The sequence below is a fragment of the Nilaparvata lugens genome, chromosome 14, assembly GCF_014356525.2.
Source record: "Nilaparvata lugens isolate BPH chromosome 14, ASM1435652v1, whole genome shotgun sequence".
NCBI lineage: Eukaryota > Metazoa > Arthropoda > Insecta > Hemiptera > Delphacidae > Nilaparvata > Nilaparvata lugens.
The window spans coordinates 22,262,240-22,285,461 of NC_052517.1; the positions used below are offsets into that span (position 1 = coordinate 22,262,240).

Below are 23,222 nucleotides of genomic sequence, written 5' to 3' on the forward strand. Positions count from 1 at the left end.
TGATACGAGTACAAGAGTCCAATAACATCAAAATCTTGATAATTGACCGAGCGAAGTGAGGTCTAAGATTCAAGTCGACGGTTTGGCATTTCTCTAAATGTTTATATGTTGCGCATTTACGGCGAAACGCGGTAATATATTTTCATGAAATTTGACAGGTATGTTCCTTTTTTAATTGCGCGTCGACGTATATACAAGGTTTTTTTTTGGATATTTTGCATTTCAAGGATAATATAAAAGGAAAAAGGAGCTTCCTTCATACGCCAATATTAGAGTAAAAATCAGTCTATAGAATTATTCATCATAAATCAGCTGACAAGTGATTACACAGATGTGTGGAGAAGCCAGTCTACTGCTGTATTTCCATAAGGTCTACAGTTTCAATTAGGTACTCGTGGATGAGAATACTGCGTGAGGTCTACTGTTCACAGAACTACTAGTATTGCTGTTATATGAAAATCAACCAGAATTTAATTCGTATAATAATACAGGATACATGACTGAGTCATGATTTGATACACGTTGCAGATATTTGACACAAAACTGTACAAAATCTCAAATTTCAAGTATTTCTCACCTTTTTACCCCATCTGTTGTAGGCCTCTACACCAGCACAACTAATATGTCAGTCAGCAGAACATAATAATGACAATAATTATATTGTCTAACTGCAGCCTTGATACATGTTGCGAGAAAATTTTGATACAGAACTCGATTAAATATTGATGCATGTCGCAATATTTGATACGAAACTCAAGCAAACCTTGATACGTGTTGCAAATCTTTCTACAAGCTGAATGGCGTTCAAACATTGATACAAAACTCAAACGAAATCCAAACCACATTTGATACGTGTTGGAAACTTTTGATACAAAACTAAACTATTTCAAAATTTGAATAATTAATTTGTCACCTTTGTATTCCACAAACAACATCTATAGGCCTCAACACAAGCAAAAATCCGACTAAATAACACAAAATAATGCCAGTCATCTTGTCTTGATACGTATTGTAACATTATTGATACAAAATTCGAACAATACTTGATACGTGCTGCAAATTTTGATACAGTATTTCTCACCTCTGTACCCCACAAACAGCTTTAGGTCTCAAAACAAGCTGAGCATAAAAATGTGACTGAATAGCACATCAAACTGAAAGTCATCTTGATACGTGTTGAAACGTTTGATATAAAACTCAATCAAATCTTGATACGTATTGTAACATTTGATACTAAACTCAAACAATACTTGATACGTGTTGCAAACTTTTGATACAAAACAAAAAATCTCAAATTTGAAGTAGGCTATTTCTTACCTTTGTATCCCATAAACAACTAAATAGCATAACAAAAAGCCAGCTATCTTGATAATTATTGTTGCAACATTTGATACAAAACTCAAGCAACATCCAAACAGAATTTGATACGTGTTGCAAACTTTGGATACAAAACTAAACAAATTCTCAAATTTAAAGTATTTTTCACCTCAGTACCCCACAAAAAGCTCTAGGTCTCAAGACCAGCACAACAGAAGATACGTGTTGAAAAATTTGATACAAAACTCAAACCAAATTTGATACGTGTTGCAAACTTTGGATACAAAACTAAATAATTTTTTAAAATTTAAAGTATTTCCTACCTTTGTACCCCACAAACAACATCAGTAGGTCTCAACACGAGCACAAATGTGACCAGATAGCACAACAATATGCCAGTCAATAGGACATAGGACAGTTCTCTCCCTGCAGCCTTGACAACAGGCGTGTCATTGTGCCTCACAAATACTCCGATAATAAACAGGGTCAACAGGATACCTGTAAATTAGAGTAGATTAGATATAAAAAGTATAAAATCAGAAATCAATCTATTTTCAATTTTTTACAGTATATACAGAGCATTAGTTTATAAATATATATTATTAGTTAAGGCTGAACTGACACTTATGCGACTCAGGTGGAGAAGAGACTGGACTCTAGTGGAGAGCATATGTTTTGAAATGGTGACGTCGCGGAGACTAGAATCGACTGGTCTGAGTGTCACCATTTGGAAACACATGCTCTCCACTAGAGTCCAGTCTCCTCTCCACCTTAAGTGTGAGTTGAGCCTTAGACTAGATATCTTCCCTTCATTAATGCATATTAATATCGGGGCACCGAGCTTCGCTCGCTATTTTTATCTATTGTTAAACAGAACACAATTCTTTAAAATGATCGTGTTTATATTTTACAGCTGGCTATAGGTCAGCTTATGAATTTCGGGGATGCGATATTTTGATTTTCCACAGAATCACTCGCTCACTTTTTACTATCCACAGACGACGAAAGTTTCAGCTGTTTCAGCAAAGGATGAATTATCCTTTCAATGTCGTTCAGCGAGTTTTCCCAAGGATGAGACCTAGTGCAATAGAATTTTTATATCATAAACCCACTATGTTCCAAATTACATATGCAGGAGAAGTAGTCGACAGGAGTAGAATTAGAAGAAGAAGAAGAAGATTGATTGATTGATTGAGTACTTTAATTATGTAGATTACAATATATACTGGCTTATACACTTATATACAATAGCTTACAATACAGCAACATTATAGATGATTCACATAATTAGACTAAAAATAATAATTATTGAACTGTATATGATATGAAAAAAGCAATTTGGAATAACTATAGATAATATTGTAATGCATCTACATAAATTGGCGGAGCTTTGGACATATCAATGTCCATTCTTTGGAAAGAATATTCGAAGTATTCTTCCCACTAACGCTCTACCAAAGGAGGAGGAGAAGGAGAAGGAGAAGAAGGAGAAGAAGAAGAAGAAGAAGAAGAAGAAAATGAACTAGAATTGATAGAAGGAATGGTGACATATCAGTCAGAGGTGGATGTGACAATACCTGTAGCCGAGAGACACATAGCACAAATGGCCCAAGCGCTCTCTGCCCTCAGGAACACCTCCGGAATGTGCAGACAGTGTTGCTTGGATGGGTCTGGTATGGTACCCCAAGGGCAGCTTAGGCATTGGGTCTCGTCCTCGTGGTGGCGGACCTGCAACAGAAAAAAAACGAAAAATGTTGAGCATTCTATTAATAATCAAATACACATTACACAGAAAATATTTGACCCTTGTCAAGTTTAATTTCAATGGAAAAATCACCGATTGAAAAAGTCTGAAACGTTTTGAATACTTCTGAGAAATTGATGGGAAGACTTGATTAAAGTTGTGCATTCAATAATTTTTTTTTCAAAAAATTTTTTTTCTTTTTCTAATCTATTGGACAGGTTATTAGGACGTAATCTATGCAATTGAAATATTTTTATCAGCTTCTGTTAGCTAACAATAGGGCTTCAAAAGTCACTTTTTTGAGCAGATGGTACACATTCCCTACAAAACTACTGGTCAGAAAAATTTCAGAAAAATATGCAAGTTTCCCTCCTCTTCAATATAGCAAAAATTAAATTTCTATGCATTTTGAACTCCTTTTTCACATTCAATGTTCGTTCTATAGACTTCAAATTCATAGCACTTGTTAGCGCTGTTCTTTTCTATATTCTATATATATATATATATATATTATATATATATATACTATAAAAGCGAAATGGCACTCTGACTGACTGACTGACTGACTCACTCACTCACTCACTCACTCACTCACTCGCAGACTAAAAAAAATCTACCGGACCAAAAACGTTCAAATTTGGTAGGTATGTTCAGTTGGCCTTTAGAGGCGCACTAAGAGATCTTTTGGCATATTTTAACTCTAAGGGTGGTTTTTAAGAGTTTAAAGTTCGTCTTTTATTAGCATATATAGGCCTACTTCTCTCTTACTCTCTTAATTATAATTGAAAAAATGTCCATACCATTGTTAATATAGAACTATAATCCAGAGAGTATCTCTTCGAAACAGTTGTTAACTGGTAACTAAATTAATAATTTGCCAGGTTGGCATTAAGTTGAGTTGACTTTGTTAGGTTGGCAACCAAGTTGAAGAATGATTGAAATGCATTTATCGCGGCAAAATTGATTGGGCACGCTACTTCTCAATAAGCTAGCTCTCGCTTCGCTCGCCATATCCGTTTAGCCAGACGTTTGTCGGGACCCCCGACTGGATCGTCCTAACATATCATGAAAATGCTCAAATGCAAAATGCAGGCGAGGGAAGCGAGCCTGCTGATCTCATTCTTGGACGATTGAATCGGGGGTCCAGGGGGCGGAGCCCCCTTGCTAGACGGATATGGCAAGCGAAGCGAGCCTGACGGCTAGTGATGAATAAAGTTGATGCTAAAACTTCTTTTATAGACACAATAATAGCCGATGGTATGTGTACCTTTAAAGCACGGTTTTACGCCTGCTATACTCGGGCAGCAAGTGAATAGTACAGCTGGAGCGATCTAGCGCAATTAGTTTGTCCCTAGAGCTAAGCGCTCGACGTTAATAATAAAATACACATATCACAAGAATAATGAAAACTTGCCAATTCAAATTTCAATGATACATCACAGATTGAATCCTCTTATATTAAGCGAGCAATTTCTGTATTTATATATCTGGTTATTTTTATATCTGGTTATTTTTATATCTGGCTATTTTCATATCTGGCTATTTTCATATCTGGTTATTTATGTTTAACGGATCTCAAAAAATGGCTCTAACGATTTTCACGAAATTTAGAACATAGTAGGTTTATGATATAAAGATTCGATTGCTATAAAGATTGAGAAAACTCGCTGAACGACATTAAAAGGATAATTCATCCTTGGCTGAAACAGCTGTGGATAGTAAAAAAGTGAGTATGTGAAAAATCAAAATATCGCATCCCCGAAATTCATAAGCTGACGTATAGCCAGCTGTGAAATTTAAACACGATCATTTAGAGAATTGTGTTCTGTTTATCAATAAATAAGAATAACGAGCGAAGATCGGTGCCCCGATATTAAATATTATATCAATAATATAATAATATGGAGCGACCTAGCTGGCTGAGGTCTGGTGTCACAGTTTTCAGGTCGCAAATGATCAATTTCAGGGGCCTAATGACTGCTTTCTAGGCAGCCGGGACCGACTGCTTAACTACTATACTACAGAGTCATATGTATGGGAACCCTTCAATAAATTGTGGACTGTGGTAGATATAATACTGTAACTCTCGGGATAAGTTATTGATCGAATACTCTACCTTTTGACGTACAACTGAATTTCAATCCCTCATAAGGGGGTGACTTAGGGGCTGTAACTTAAATATTATTTCAAATGTACCTAAACACCCATTGTGTGGTACATCATTTCAAAGGCCTTTTCAAAACAAGGAAGATGGCATCAATAAAAAAGTTCTGATGCTTGTATCCAAAATCACTAAGGCTTGAAATAATTCTAGAAAGTTGCCTTTGTAAAATAATAGAGTAAATAAAAAAATAAAAATGGCGGCTGATTGTAGTTTTAGTTTTTACTTGGAACTTCAATCAGCCGCCATTTGGATACAAGTATTATAGAACATTTTCATTCATTTCATATTTCTTGTTTAAGGAAGGCCTTGAAAATGATGTACCACACAATGGGTGTTTACATTTGAAATATTTAAGTTACAACCCCTGAGTCACCCCCTTATAAGGGGTTGAAATTCAGTTGTTCGTCATAAGGTGGAGTATTCTACCAGTAACTTATCCTGAAAGTTACAGTATTATATCAACAACAGTCTACAACTTATTGAAGGGTTCTCATTGACCGAGCGAAGTGAGGTCTAAGATTCAAGGCGACGGTTTTGCATTTCTCTTTATGTTTATATGTTTATATATTTTTCCATATTTATGTTTATATGTTCTGCATTTACAGCGAACGCAGCAATAGATTTTCATGAAATTTGTCAGGTATGTTCCTTTTTGAATTTCGTGTTGACTTATACATTAGATTTTTTGAAATTTTGCATTTTGAGGATAATACAAAAGGAAAAGGAGTCTACTTTGAACGCCAATATTACCTTAAAAATCAGACTTTAGAATTATTCCTCATAAATCAGCTGTCCAGTGGACTATAATACTACCCATTCAAAAACATCGAACATCTTGTAAATGTATCTTTCCAAAGACCTTAAAGAGATATAGACCCACAATGCTTATACCTTCCCAATGATAGCTCTTACTTGAAATTGAAGGCCGTCACTGGGGTATTTTAGCACGAGATATTATATCTATATATGTGTAATATTATAGATTACAAAGGCATTGGTATGTAATAATCTTATAGGTTGCCCCCTCAATGGCCGATTTCAATTCCAAGTACGACACTAGCGCTGCATGTGAGTCTATGCATCTTTAAGGTCTTTGTATCTTTCCATCAACTTTGTAGACAGTGTTGCAGCCAGACCTGATAACAGCGCTCACACTCACATTCCGGGACGACACGTCACGGTACCATAGGACAGAAAGCTCTAAAATTGATAAATTATTTATCAATTTTTGAGAAAACATAACAACAGGTCAATGTAACTTACTGAGCACGAGGTCTACTGTTCACAGAACTACTAGTACATATGACTCACTCTGTATATTGGATAAATATTGAACTTACCTGATATTGGGAGCAATTGAAGCAATGCCAGCAGCAGCTTTCTCCCTCGACGTATTTTTTGGCTTGACCCAACTCACATGGAAAACTGCACACAGAGTCTGGATGTTTGGTGTGACCCAGCCTAAATTGGATTGCTGTAAAACATTGAGAAATACGATATATAAATTTTAAATGATTTGATATATAAATTTATAAAGAAGATCTGAGCTGGAAATTGTTTTTTCCACTCATGTTGTATCAGACAAAAGTAGGCAGACAACATTTTAAAAACCTTTTCGCCACACTGCACAGAAAGCAGCTGTTTTCCAGTCCCTACGTAGATCTGAAAGACATTGTTTGCAGTCAACTCTCGTCTGACGTCAGAACAGGTTTCTTTCTGGCCTAGGCCGGAAAGAGTATCCTTTCCAGCCGCTAACATAGAACTAAGAAAGGTGATCAAAAAACAGCTGATCAAAAAACTTTTCAATATTTGCGTTCATTATTCAATAATTAAAACATTTATAATAATATCATCTTATTGTCATTTGAAAGAATAAAAAAGTATAAACTAAACCTCCCACATAATTGAACATCATCTTTTAGGTTAATTTAGATCAGAATAAAAAATAAAAATTCTTGGACAATTTCCCGATATTCAGATTACTGTACCTCAGATTTGCTAGAGCTATCACTTTCCACTTCTGCTTTCGGAAGTGCTTAGTAACAACTATTCTCATATTTATATTTATATTGTTTATTTTTGTGTGTGGCGGAAAATAGCGTTCGCACCACGGGCAAAAATGTTTTTCCGGCTCTCAATCTTTTCTAGTCCTTGGCCTACGGCCTCGGACCAGATCGGTTGAAAACCGATTTCGAGCCGGAAAAATCTTATTTTTTGCTGTAGCTGCGAAATATACTATTTTCCACTCATGTTGTATCAGACAAAAGTAGGCAGACAACATTTTAAAAACCTTTTCAAGATTCGATATAACTATGGAAATATCAGTTTGCTCATTTCAGTCTAAATACACACACACTTACACATCGATTTTTGGACGTACAATTTTTTGTCGTTCTTATGAATTCTACCAGACTAGTTAGGCTACACACACATCGATTTCTAGTTGTACGATTTTTTGCCATCCTTATAAATTCTATTAGATTGAACAAATTATGTCAAACAGATGATGTTTGTCAAGCTCCGTTTAATTTGATAGAATTCATAAGGACAACAAAAAGTCGTACGTCCAAAAAGGCCTCGGACTTGAAAACCGATTTCGAGCCGGAAAAATCTCATTTTCTGCTCTAGGTGCGGAATATACTATTGTGTAACTGGCTTAAAAGTTCTTTTAATCTGCTGGATTTCAAAATGACGACCAAAAGTCGTACGAACAAAAATTGTGTGTGTAACTCACAACATGATACAGTATCATATCAACTTGATACACAACACTATGATTTGATACATTTGCTATCTGCTTTGAGGAATGATAGACAAGGATAGCAGCACCAATGTTAATCGGGTGCTGACTTTATAGCTTAGACCTTAATATAGAACAACAACAACAAAAACATGATACAGTATCAAGCCAATATGATACAGTATCAACACAATATGATACAGTATCATATCAACTTGGTACACAACACTATGATATTTGATACATTCTCTATCTGCTTTGTGGAATGATAGACAAGGATAGCAATACCATTGCTAATCAAATACTGCCATTATAACATGGACCTCACTATAGAACAAGAACAACCACAACATGATACAGTATCAACAAAATATGATACAGTATCATGTCAACTTGATACACAACACTATGGTTTGATACATTCGCTATCTGCTTTGTGGAATGATAGACAAGGATAGCAACACCAATGTTAATCAAATACTGCCAATATAAAGTGGACCTCACTATAGAACAAGAACAACCACAACATGATACAGATCAACACAATATGATACAGTATCATTTCAACTTGATACACAACACTATGATTTGATACATTCGCTATCTGCTTTGTGGAATGATAGACAAGGATAGCAACACCAATGTTAATCAGATACTGCCAATATAACGTGGACCTCACTATAGAACAAGAACAATCACATCATGATACAGTATCAAACCAATATGATACAGTATCATATCAACTTGAAACACAACATTCGCTTGATTTGATACATTCGCTATCTGCTTTATTGAATGATAGACAAGGATAGCAATACCATTGCTTATCAAATACTGCCATTATAACGTGGACCTCACTATAGAACAAGAACAACCACAACATGTTACAGTTTCAAACCAATATGATACAGTATCATATCAACATGATACACAACACTATGATTTGATACATTCTCTATCTGCTTTGTGGAATGATAGACAAGGATAGCAACACCAATGTTAATCAAATACTGTCATTATAACGTGGACCTCACTATAGAACAATAACAACCACAACATGTTACAGTTTCAAACCAATATGATACAGTATCATCTCATCTTGATACACAGCATTCGCTTGATTTGATACATTCGCTATCTGCTTTATTGAATGATAGACAAGGATAGCAATACCATTGCTTATCAAATACTGCCATTATAACGTGGACCTCACTATAGAACAAGAACAACACAACATGTTACAGTTTCAAACCAATATGATACAGTATCATATCAACATGATACACAACACTATGATTTGATACATTCTCTATCTGCTTTGTGGAATGATAGACAAGGATAGCAACACCAATGTTAATCAAATACTGTCATTATAACGTGGACCTCACTATAGAACAATAACAACCACAACATGTTACAGTTTCAAACCAATATGATACAGTATCATCTCATCTTGATACACAGCACTATGATTTGATACATTCGCTATCTGCTTTGTGGAATGATAGACAAGGATAGCAACACCAATGTCAATCAAATAATGTCATTATAAAGTGGGCCTCTCTATAGAACAATAACAACCACAACATGTTACAGTTTCAAACCAATATGATACAGTATCATCTCATCTTGATACACAACACTATGATTTGATGCATTCGCTATCTGCTTTGTGGAATGATAGACAAGGATAGCAACACCAATGTCAATCAAATAATGTCATTATAAAGTGGGCCTCTCTATAGAACAAGAACAACCACAACATGATACAGTATCAACACAATATGATACAGTATCATCTCAACTTGATACACAATACTATGATTTGATACATTCGCTATCTGCTTTTTGGAAAGATAGACAAGGATAGCAACACTAATGTGGACCTCTCTATAGGAATAATACTCACCATCCATATCCAACCTGAGTTCTCCCTCAATATACTCTCCCACTCTTATCCAGGAGAAATTGCCAGCTGATATTTGTTTGAAATGAATTATATTATATCTTGCTGGGCCGTCTCCATTCGGATCGAACCTGAATTTGTCACCTGAAAGACCTGAAAATTAAGGTGAAAATTAACCTGAATTCACGAAAAATATGAACCTTGAACTCATCTCTTTTGTTGCAGTAAAAATTATAAAATGTTTCGATTCATGACAGAAAGTTTAATATGAAGGTATTAATGAACCTATAAATTTATAAATAACTAGCCGTCAGGCTCGCTTCGCTCGCCATATCCGTCTAGCCAGGAGGCTCCGCTCCCTGGACCCACGACTGGATCGTCAAGGAATGCGATCAACAGGCTCGCTTCGCTCGCCTGCATTTTTCATTTGAGCATTTTTATCATATGTTAGGACGATCCAGTCGGGGGTCCGGACTAAACGTCTGGCTAAACGGATATGGCGAGCGAAGCGAGCCTGACAGCTAGTAATATAATATTCCCAGGAATAGCTTTGATTAAAGTAGCAGTGCCCAATCAATTTTCCCACGATAAATGCATTTCAATCTTCAACTTGGTGCCAACAACAAAGTCAACTCAACTTAATGCCAACCTGACAAAATTATTAATTTAGTTACCAGTTAACAACTGTTTCAAAGAGGTACTCTCTCTAGATTATAGTTCTATATTAATAACATATGGTATGGAAATTTTCCAATTATAATAATTAAGAGAATAAGAAGAACATACATGCTAAAAGACGAACTTTTAACCCTTAAAACCACCCTTAGAGTTAAAATATTGTTAAAAGATTTCTAAGTGCGCCTCTAAAGGGCCAACTGAACATACCTACCAAATTTGAACGTTTTTGGTCCGGTAGATTTTTAGTTCTGCGAGTGAGTGAGTGAGTGAGTCAGTCAGTCAGCCAGTCAGTCAGTCAGTCAGTGAGTGAGTGCCATTTCATTTTTATATATATAGATATAGCTTTTAGACCTGAAATCCAACTTTATTTTGCGAGTAAAGATTAGCAATAATTCATGAAAAAGTTCAAAATCAAGGCAAATCTGAACTTGAATCATTACTATTTTTATGGAAACTCCATCTAGCTGTTTACCCTGTTGTCAATATTTGCAGTAGCAGAAGTCTTCGGGGTGCAATTACAGCATTTAATTTGGATTTTCGTTTAATAATAATAATTGATTCATTAGCGTTAATGTTGATGTTGTGGAACTTTTCCATAATTGAATAGACTTAGAACGTTGTCAAAAATCCACTTTAATTAAATAAAAATTTAAAATTAAAAATTAATTAATTTTGAAATTAAAAAATAATTAAATTTTTATTTAATTAAAGTGGATTTTTGACAACGTTCTAAGTCTATTCAATTAATTCATTAGCATTTGAATAATTGCAATACCTCAGCTATCTCCATCTGTGAACTTGAATCGTTTTCCGGTGGTTCGAAAGCCACCTAAAGCTGTAGGTCAGTTCACGTCTCATCGTCACCCATGCACAAGCCTAGATTTCATGTGGGCATCATTCTCAGCCAAAAAATAAAGAAAAGAGAAAATTATGGTATCACACCCTTCTTGTGAAAGTTGTACGATTGTGAATGTAGAAGAATCTATACTATAATAATGGAAATAACTGGCTTATACAGGTAGGGGATAGGAAATTCACGAATGACGCATCATCACGTCTCAACTACTCAACTGATCAACTTGAAATTTGGCATATTGATTCTTAATTAACCGGGGATAGGGGTTATAGGCTATTTCCAAATCTTCAAGATTCTATTACGTCAAGTTTTAAAAAGACACTTGCGGGGCACGGGTTACCTGCTAGTGGTTAATGTATGATAATTTATGGTTGAATAGTTCGAAAAATTCGGTCTTGTATACATTTTTGAATAATTCTTCGATCTTAGAGTGAGTTTCTTATGAAGGTATTAATGAACCTATAAATTTATAAATAACTAGCCGTCAGGCTCGCTTCGCTCGCCATATCCGTCTAGCCAGGAGGCTCCGCTCCCTGGACCCACGACTGGATCGTCAAGGAATGCGATCAACAGGCTCGCTTCGCTCGCCTGCATTTTTCATTTGAGCATTTTATCATATGTTAGGACGATCCAGTCGGGGTCACGGACTAAACGTCTGGCTAAACGGATATGGCGAGCGAAGCGAGCCTGACAGCTAGTAATATAATATTCCCAGGAATAGCTTTGATTAAAGTAGCAGTGCCCAATCAATTTTCCCACGATAAATGCATTTCAATCTTCAACTTGGTGCCAACAACAAAGTCAACTCAACTTAATGCCAACCTGACAAAATTATTAATTTAGTTACCAGTTAACAACTGTTTCAAAGAGGTACTCTCTCTAGATTATAGTTCTATATTAATAACATATGGTATGGAAATTTTCCAATTATAATAATTAAGAGAATAAGAAGAACATACATGCTAAAAGACGAACTTTTAACCCTTAAAAACCACCCTTAGAGTTAAAATATTGTTAAAAGATTTCTAAGTGCGCCTCTAAAGGGCCAACTGAACATACCTACCAAATTTGAACGTTTTTGGTCCGGTAGATTTTTAGTTCTGCGAGTGAGTGAGTGAGTGAGTCAGTCAGTCAGCCAGTCAGTCAGTCAGTCAGTGAGTGAGTGCCATTTCATTTTTATATATATAGATATAGCTTTTAGACCTGAAATCCAACTTTATTTTGCGAGTAAAGATTAGCAATAATTCATGAAAAAGTTCAAAATCAAGGCAAATCTGAACTTGAATCATTACTATTTTTATGGAAACTCCATCTAGCTGTTTACCCTGTTGTCAATATTGCAGTAGCAGAAGTCTTCGGGTGCAATTACAGCATTTAATTTGGATTTTCGTTAATAATAATAATTGATTCATTAGCGTTAATGTTGATGTTGTGGAACTTTTCCATAATTGAATAGACTTAGAACGTTGTCAAAAATCCACTTTAATTAAATAAAAATTTAAAATTAAAAATTAATTAATTTTGAAATTAAAAAATAATTTAAATTTTTATTTAATTAAAGTGGATTTTTGACAACGTTCTAGTCTATTCAATTAATTCATTAGCATTTGAATAATTGCAATACCTCAGCTATCTCCATCTGTGAACTTGAATCGTTTTCCGGTGGTTCGAAAGCCACCTAAAGCTGTAGTCAGTTCACGTCTCATCGTCACCCATGCACAAGCCTAGATTCATGTGGGCATCATTCTCAGCCAAAAAATAAAGAAAAGAGAAAATTATGGTATCACACCCTTCTTGTGAAAAGTTGTACGATTGTGAATGTAGAAGAATCTATACTATAATAATGGAAATAACTGGCTTATACAGGTAGGGGATAGGAAATTCACGAATGACGCATCATCACGTCTCAACTACTCAACTGATCAACTTGAAATTTGGCATATTGATTCTTAATTAACCGGGGATAGGGGGTTATAGGCTATTTCCAAATCTTCAAGATTCTATTACGTCAAGTTTTAAAAAGACACTTGCGGGGCACGGGTTACCTGCTAGTGGTTAATGTATGATAATTTATGGTTGAATAGTTCGAAAAATTCGGTCTTGTATAACATTTTTGAATAATTCTTCGATCTTAGAGTGAGTTTCTTACCTTCGAAATTGACCTTCCTGAGATATTTGAGCAAATCTGGTCCCTTGATAGGCCTCATGGCGTCACATAGGCCTCGTTTCTTTGTTACTCCACAAACCTAGAAATTGACAATAATTACAAAATTAGAAGAACCCACCATTTTAGTAACTGTTGCAGAAATTTGTGGAATGAGGAACAAGAGAAGAGGAAGAAGAGGAGGCGAAGGAGGTGGAGGAGGAAGAGGAGAAGGAGGATGACGAAGAGGAGTAGGGTAGGTAGGGGGAGAAGTAGAAGAAGGAAGAGGTGAAGGAGATTAGATTATCAGATTGGAGCTCTTTATCTATGTATGTTACAATAAGAGGAGTAGTAAGAAGAGAAGGAGAAGAAGGAGGATTGGAAGTGGGAGGAGGAGAAGGAGGAGGAGGACGACTAGGAGGAGTATGGTTGTGAGAAGGAGATTGATTGATTGAGTACTTTATTTATGTAGATTACAATATATACTGGCTTATACACTTATATACAATAGCTTAAAATACAGCAAAATTATAGATGAATTTACATAATATAGACTAAGAAAATAATCATTGAACTGTATATGATATGAAAAAAAGCAATTTGTAATATAATAAATATAGATTAATTATTTTGTATGCACTACATAAATTGGCGGAGCTTTGGACATATCAATGTCCATTCTTCGGAAACAATTTTAAAAATATCCTCTCCACTAACTCTCTACCAAAAGAGGAGGAAGAGGAGATGGAGGATGACGAAGAGGAGTAGGGTTGGTAGGGGGAGGAGTAGAAGAAGGAAGAGGTGAAGGAGATTAGATTATCAGATTGGAGCTCTTTATCTATGTATGTACAATAAGAGGAGTAGTAAGAAGAGAAGGAGAAGAGGAGGATGGAAGTGGGAGGAGGAGAAGGAGGAGGAGGACACTAGGAGGAGTATGGTTGTGAGAAGGAGATGATTGATTGATTGAGTACTTTATTTATGTAGATTACAATATATACTGGCTTATACACTTATATACAATAGCTTACAATACAGCAAAATTATAGATGAATTTACATAATATAGACTATGAAAATAATTATTGAACTGTATATGATATGAAAAAGTAATTTGTAATATATAACTATAGATAATTATATTGTTATGCATGTACATAAATTGGCGGAGCTTTGGACATATCAATGTCCATTCTTTGGAAAGAATATTAAAAATATCCTCCCCACTAACTTTCTACCAAAAGGTTGGGAGGAGGAGGAAGAGGAGAAGGAGGATGACGAAGAGGAGTAGGGTAGGTAGGGGGAGGAGTAGAAGAAGGAAGAGGTGAAGGAGATTAGATTATCAGATTGGAGCTCTTTATCTATGTATGTTACAATAAGAGGAGTAGTAAGAAAGAAAGAGAAAGGATGGAAGTGGGAGGAGAAGAGGAGGAAGGAGGAGGACGACTAGGAGGAGTATGGTTGTGAGAAGGAGATTGATTAATTGATTGAGTACTTTATTTATGTAGATTACAATATATACTGGCTTATACACTTATATACAATAGCTTACAATACAGCAAAATTATAGATGAATTTACATAATATAGACTAAGAAAATAATTATTGAACTGTATATGATATGAAAAAGTAATTTGTAATATAATAACTATAGATAATTATATTGTTATGCATCTACATAAATTGGCGGAGCTTTAGACATATCAATGTCCATTCTTCGGAAAGAATATTAAAAATATCCTCCCCACAAACTCTCTACCAAAAGAGGAGGAAGAGGAGATGGAGGATGACGAAGAGGAGTAGGGTAGGTAGGGGGAGGAGTAGAAGAAGGAAGAGGTGAAGGAGATTAGATTATCAGATTGGAGCTCTTTATCCATGTATGTTACAATAAGAGGAGTAGTAAGAAGAGAAGGAGAAGAAGGAGGATTGGAAGTGGAAGGAGGAGAAGGAGGAGGAGGAGGACGACAAGGAGGAGTATGGTTGTGAGAAGGAGAAAGAGTAGAAGAAGGAAGATTAGACTATTAGATTGGAGTTCTCTATTTATGTATGTTACAATAAGGAGGAGGGAGGATCAGATAAGGTAAGGGAGGAGATTGATTGAGTACTTTATTATGATTACAATATATACTGGCTTATACACTCATATACAATAGCTTAAAATACAGCAAAATTATAGATGAATTTACATAATATAGACTAAGAAAATAATTATTGAACTTTATATGATATGAAAGAGCAATTTGTAATATAATAACTATAGATAATAATCATATTGTTATGCATCTACATAAATTGGCGGAGCTTTGGACATATCAATGTCCATTCTTCGGAAACAATTTTAAAAATATCCTCCCCACTAATCTCTACCAAACGTTAATTTCGTTATTAAACTAAGGATTTATTTATTAATGGAAATATTGTAAAAGTTTTAATCAATATGAATATTTAAGAGAGAAAAAACAGAAAATTGATAAAGTGAAATAATTATATAAGTAGATAAGATCAAATAATTAATTAATAGAATGAGGTAGGCTGAAAGTAGATCAGGGTTATCAACTTTCAGTAATATACAGCAGTATGCAGTGGATAATTGAAATAACATGAGTTTATATATAATTATATATATATATATATATAATATCTATATATATATATATATATATATATACAATTCGTTCTATAAAATGGTTTAAAGGTTTATATTGGTGAATGGGTGAGTGATGAGGGTGAGGAGGTGGTGGGTAAAGAGGAGAAGGAGGTGAAGAAGAAGAAGAAGAAGATCAATAATATAACTTCTATTATGAATTCAGGGTTACTTATTTTTATTTATGAAATATAATTATAGTACCCTTTTTTGAAACTAATAACATAATAGATTTAAGTTTGTTTTCTGCTCCTTTAAAATTATTTCTTTAATATGCAAATATTTCCTATTACAGTGATAATAATGTAAAATTTTCCTTCTATGTTTGGCTTTGAAGCATCCAAATTGAAAAATCTGCTTTGTGAAAATAATTAAGGACTGAAAATGTTGTGAAGTGGACAACTACAAGACTCAACCTATTTGGGTCTATGTGTAACCTTATCTAAATTTGGGAGAGGAATAGCACAAGGTTACCTTATTTTTCCTCCCCCCATCATTCTCATGATATACTTATTGTATGAATCAATAAAGAATAGATGTTGAAAGTTCAAATTATAATATTAAACCTTTGTATTTCCAATCTATTATGTTATTGATTTAGAAAATAGAATACTATAATTATTCTATTTTATAAAATTTAATAATTATTTCACTTACCTCACGATGCATATCGTGAAAAGCAACAGCAAAAGCCATGACAGCGTCACTGACAAACTGCAGTTGGTTCTCGAATCTGGTTGAGTCACGGTTCAGTCTCAGGTTCGAGTCACACTCGCGGCTGTACTTCTGGTTGTACGGAGTCCGAGAACTATTAGGGTAACGACATTGGAAGTGGTCCTCCCAGAATTCTGGAAAAAATTGGAAATTTAGTATAATTCAACCATGATTTAGATGAGATGAAAATGAAAATGATCCATAGTGAAATAAAAACACACATATTTTGTCATATTCCACACAGTTTTATTTGGTACACGACCATGGTTTGGTGACTGACTGACAGTCAGCTTGAAAATGTGACCGGAGTGGGTCACGAAAGCATGCTCCTGTACTAAATAAAACCATAGAGAAACAATAGCGTAAATAGATATCCCATGGTATAGGGAATTTATGTCGCAACTTTTACTGTTACTCAAGCCGATTACTGTTGAATTTTACTGTTTTGTTGGGGTGAGAGTGTATGAACTGCACAATATGAGAGACTACCAACGTCATAAAGCTTCAATAGCGTAAGTAGATATCCCATGGTATAGGGCGTTTATGTCGCTACTTTTACTGTTATCTCAAGCCGATTACTGTCGATTATTGTGAATTTTTACTGTTTTGTTGGGGTGAGAGTGTATGAACGGCACAATATGAGAGACTATCAACGTCATAAAGCTTCAATAGCGTAAGTAGATATCCCATGGTATAGGGAATTTATGTCGCAACTTTTACTGTTATCTCAAGCCGATTACTGTCGATTATTGTGAATTTTTACTGTTTTGTTGGGGTGAGAGTGTATGAACGGCACAATTTCAGAGACTACCAGCGTCACACAGCTGCATAGGAAAGAACTAAGTGAACTATCGGCTTGGGATAACAGTAAAAGTTGCGACATAAACGCCCAATACCATGGCATATCTACTTATGCTATCGTTTCTCTATGATAAAACTGTGTGGAATTTGACAACACAAAGCTGCGTTTTTACACCAAAGTTATTAACAAAATGTTAATAACTCTATTAGATTGAACGGAACTTGACGAACACATATGTTCATCATGTGTATGATAAGTTATGTTCAATCTAATAGAATCTATAAGGATTGAGTTATTAACATTTTGTTGATAACTTTGGTGTAAACGCTGCTTCATATCCTTTATATTTCTCAAGAAATCTTTTTTTATACAGATTACAGACATGTACATAGGTAGACTAGCCGTCAGGCTCGCTTCCCTCGCCATATCCATCTGGCCAGGGGGCTCCGCCCCCTGGACCCGCGACTGGATCGTCCATGATTGAGATCAGCAGGCTCGCTTTCTCATTTGAGCATTTTTATGATATGTTAGGACGATCCAGTCGGGGGTCCAGACTAAACGTCTGGCTAAACGGATATGGCAAGCGAAGCGAGCCTGACGGCTAGTAATATAGTATTCCCAGGAATAGCTCTGATTGAAGTAGCAGTGCCCAATCAATTTTTCCGCGATAAATGCATTTCAATCTTCAACTTGGTGCCAACCTAACAAAGTCAACTCAACTTAATGCCAACCTGACAAAATTATTAATTTAGTTACCAGTTAACAACTGTTTCGAAGAGGTACTCTCTCTAGATTATAGTTCTATATTAACATATGGTATGGACATTTTTCAATTATAATTAAGAGAATAAGAAGAATATACATGCTGAAAGACGAATTTTAAACCCTTAAAAACAACCCTTAGAGTTAAAATATTGCCAAAGATTTCTTAGTGCGCCTCTAAAGGCCCACTGAACATACCTACCAATTTGAACGTTTTTGGTCCGGTAGATTTTTAGTTCTGCGAGTGAGTGAGTGAGTGCGTCAGTCAGTCAGTCAGTGAGTGCCATTTCGCTTTTATATATATAGATTATTGATGAATTGAATGATCTTTAAAAAACAGTATCTGACACACGCCACACCAAGCTCGCTACAGCGGCGGTAGCGAAGTTTTAAAAATCGCTAGCCATGTATTCAGGTTGAGCGCGCCAAACCGAGTTCGCTACCGCGGCGGTAGTACGGCGCACTACCACCTACGACCGCCTGCTAGGCGATTCAACAAAAGTTCGCTGAGAGGTAGTACGGCGGACAAAGCGAGCTCAGTGTGGCGCGCTCAACCTGAATACATGGCAGGCGATTCGAAGAGGTAGAGTTAGCTTGGTGTGGCGAGTCCTTAAAATAGTACAAAGTGCTCTCATGAATGAATTTACAGTGTTTATCTACTGATATTTTTCCAAAATACTACTGATTCTATCATATTTTTCCATTTAATAAATAGAATTGAATGGAAGAAACGTGAAATCCTGAGCAATTTCACATATTATTATAGAAGAGATAACAGAATAAAATAAGAATTTGATATTTACCCGTAAAAACTCTCAACTTACCTTGGACTGTCTCATCACCTATAAATTTTGTAAAAAAATAGCACAAGGACTACCTTATCATTGACATCAGTGTCATTTGTATCGTAAATGAAATAAATATCAAGTGCCAGTTGTACAAAAGCCGGTTAAATTTTAATCGTGATTAATTCCACGAGAACCAATCAGAGAAGCCGTCTTATCAAAATGGCTGATTGGTTCTCATGGAATTAATCACGGTAAAAATTTAACCGGTTTTTGTGCAACCCTCAGAAATTTGATCAGTGAGCGAGATCAGAATTTTATGTCCAAGTCCCGTTTGCACAAAAACCGGTTAAATTTTAATCGTGATTAATTCCACGAGAACCAATCAGAGAAACCGTCTTATCAAAAAGTCCTCCTCTGATTGGTTCTCGTGGAACTAATCACGGTTATTTAACCGGCTTTTGTGCAACCCTCAGAAATTTGATCAGTGAGCGAGATCAGAATTTTATGTCCAAGTCCCGTTTGCACAAAAACCGGTTAAATTTTAATCGTGATTAATTCAACGAGAACCAATCAGAGAAGCCGTCTTATCAAAAAGGCCTTCTCTGATTGGTTCTCGTAGAATTAATCACGGTTAAAATTCAAACGGCTTTTGTGCAACCGGGCCCTAGACTTAAAAATTTCTGATCTCACTCACTCACTGATCATGATTTCTGATAAACTACTGGTTCGGTAGAAAGAAAAGTAGTTTTTTGAATAAAATTCTGATCTCACTCACTGATCACAATTTCTGAGGGTTGCACAAAAACCGGTTAAATTTTTACCGTGATTAATTCCATGAGAACCAATCAGAGAAGGCCTTTTTGATGAGACGGCTTCTCTGATTGGTTCTCGTGGAGTTAATCACGATTAAAATTTAACCGGCTTTTGTGCAAACAGGCCTTATAAAATTATATTACTACTGGTTAACTACTGGTTAGGAAGTTTAACTACTGGATGGATCGCATGAAACTATAAAAATTATGAGGAAAAACATGAAATATTTAGTTTCACTTACCCACAAACCACGGATTGCGTTTATTGTTCTCAACTGTAAGATTCAAGAAGTAGTTGTCAAATCCTTTGACAGGGTTTGCCTGTGGTTGGACAGAGAGGGTACCTTCCACTTCAGCCTCCTGGCCTTGCCATACTAGAGATCTAAAACACAAAATTGAAGAGGAAAAGTTCAATTTTTCCAGTTGAATTAGTATTTTCAGAGATTTTTCTATAATGAATTATAGTTTAAATAAAAATATAAATCCAAGTACCCTTTTAAATTATTTTATCACAACATGTTTCGGACATTAGAGCCATTTTCAAGTGATTTGAAATGAATAAATAAACGAGATAATCAATTGAAATAGTTATTTGTGCAACTAGGGCGCAAAGTAACAGTTTGCTGCACCGAAAGAAACGTTTACACACGAGCCGTAGGCGAGGGCAGAATGGTTTTTGAGTGCAGCAGAGGAACTTTGCACACGTATTTCACATTAAATTTTTCCTACAGTTACCATTGAATAAAAAAAGTGGTTGATTATGGGTAAAATGGTGATTGATATCAATCAAATGTTTGCCTTTATAATTTTGTTATTAATAACTACTTTAATTTATTCCAAACTTGATAATCCAATTGAAAATTGATAATCAATAATTTATTCAAGTTGAAAATAAAATTAATCCAATTAATTTGAAAATTTGAATAATTCTTAGTAAATCTTAATTTCTAAATAAATTTTCAACCAATCAATTTATGAATGAAAAAATATTTCAAATAAAGAATAATTAATAATATTCAAAATGCATATTTAATGAGTTCTCATTTTTATTCATTTGAAAATCAGAAAAATTTTGATTGAACAAATTCGCATTCAAAATACACACCAACAGCTGATTGGGATGGCTGCAAGATAATATGCAAAGTATTAAGAGTATGCAAAGTAAAACTTTGCTCACTAGAGAGGAAAAGTGATTCTTTGCGTTCTGTAATCAGTGCAGGAATGGTCACTTTCCAAGATAACTGTAGGAAAATAGCTATTTATGTATTAAGAGCATAATGAGCGACTTTATCGCTCGCGCAAAACAGTTGTCATGTGACACGAAGCAGAGCGTGATAATTTTGCAAGAGCGATAAAGAAGCATTACGTGTGAATTACATACAAAATTTTTTCTACAACTGCCCAAACCTGTTAAATTACTTATATCGGCGGAGTTACAATTACCGACTTTTTAGGTTAAGATCTGACTTTTTGGCGAGCTGCTTACAATCAGCTGATTAGGGAGCATAAAGGGACTCTTCTGCGCATGCGCGAATGATTTGGGAGCATAAAGAAAATTTACTGCGCATGCGCAGATGATTAGCGAGTGAAAAAGTAGATTCTCCTCAGAAATAAGCTGTTTTACGAGGAGAATTGAGTACGTAAATTATTTTTCCTACAGTTACGTTGAAAAGTGGCCATTGCTGCACTGATTACAGAACGCAAAGAATCACTTTTCCGCTCTAGTGCGGGAAAAAATTTCCTGCACTCCAGATTTGCAACATGGCAACGCAAAATACTTAGTAGGTTATATGGAGCAACAGTGCAGCAAAATCAAAATGAAGTTGGTAACAGTGACTGCTGTGGCTGCTATAGTGAGCAGAGGTGCAACCAAGCACAACGCGCTAATTATTAGTATTATATTATATTATAACCAAGGACAACATTTTTATTCAATTTGACAATAAATTATTAAGGTTTTTATCAATAATAAAATTACACAGAAAAACATTTGATGCATTTCAGGCAATTTTAACCATAATTACCCACTTTTCATATTCGATGGTAACTGTGGGGGAAATCTAATGTGAAATACGTGCGCAAAGTTCCTCTGCTGCACTCAACAAACCATTCCGCCCTCGCCTAAGGCTCGTGCATAAACGTTTCTTTCGGTGCAGCAAACTGTCACTTTGCACACTAGTTGCACAAATAACTATTTTTATGCGCAGTTGTAGAAAAATAAATATTCACCTTGCGGACCACCCATCTGATCCTATCCAAGAGAAGGCGCCAGTAGCGTTGCACCTTCTTACAGCTCTCATGAAACCTGCCACCTCTTGGTCGCTTCCGAATATTATCGTACCTATCAACAGAAGATAGAAATCAATTATTACATTATTAATTATTATTATCAGTCATAATTTTCTATGAAATACACAGAGAATTGGGAAACAATATCATTGATATCTTCAGCTTCTTCTTTTCCTTATTCTTCCTCTCCTCCTTCTCATTCTTTTTCTTCTTCTTTTTCTCTTGTCTCCTTATTTTTCTTCTTTTTCTTTTTCTCTTCTTTTTACATTTTCTTCTTCTAGTTGACCGAGCGAAGTGAGGTCTAAGATTCAAGTCGACGGTTTGGCATTTCTCTTAATGACCGAGTGAAGTGAGATCTAAGATTCAAGTCGACGGTTTGGCATTTCTCTTAATTGACCGAGCAAAGTGAGGTCTAAGATTCTAGTCGACGGTTTGGCATTTCTCTTAATTGACCGAGCAAAGTGAGGTCTAAGATTCAAGTCGACGGTTTGGCATTTCTCTTAATTTAATGTTAAAATGTTTATATGTTGCGCATTTACGGCGAAACGCGGTAATAGACTTCCGCCACACTGCAAAGAAAGCAGCTGTTTTCCAGTCCCTACGTAGATCTGAAAGACCTTGTATGCAGACGACGTATATACAAGGTTTTTGGAAATTTTGCATTTCAAGGATAATATAAGAGGAAAAAGGAGCCTCCTTCATACGCCAATATTAGAGTAAAAATCAGACTATAGAATTATTCATCATAAATCAGCTGACAAGTGATTACACAGATGTGTGGAGAAGCCAGTCTATTGCTGTATTTCCATAAGGTCTATAGTTTCAATCAGGTACTTGTGGATGAGAATACTGCGTGAGGTCTACTGT

General features: G+C 35.4%; 1 protein-coding gene across 1 annotated transcript in view; it reads right to left on the reverse strand.

Moving 5' to 3' along the window:
* The window catches only part of LOC111055626 (metabotropic glutamate receptor 4), a gene marked incomplete at its 5' end in the record, with an annotated part of 35,295 nt that extends 12,888 nt beyond the window's left edge, over positions 1 to 22,407 (reverse strand). The window contains 8 exon segments of the mRNA XM_039441104.1: positions 1,641 to 1,815; positions 2,895 to 3,045; positions 6,566 to 6,699; positions 9,875 to 10,024; positions 13,555 to 13,651; positions 16,846 to 17,036; positions 20,309 to 20,448; positions 22,296 to 22,407. Coding sequence (XP_039297038.1) covers positions 1,641 to 1,815; positions 2,895 to 3,045; positions 6,566 to 6,699; positions 9,875 to 10,024; positions 13,555 to 13,651; positions 16,846 to 17,036; positions 20,309 to 20,448; positions 22,296 to 22,366 — 1,109 coding nt within the window.
* Between the last annotated feature and the right edge of the window lie 815 nt (positions 22,408 to 23,222).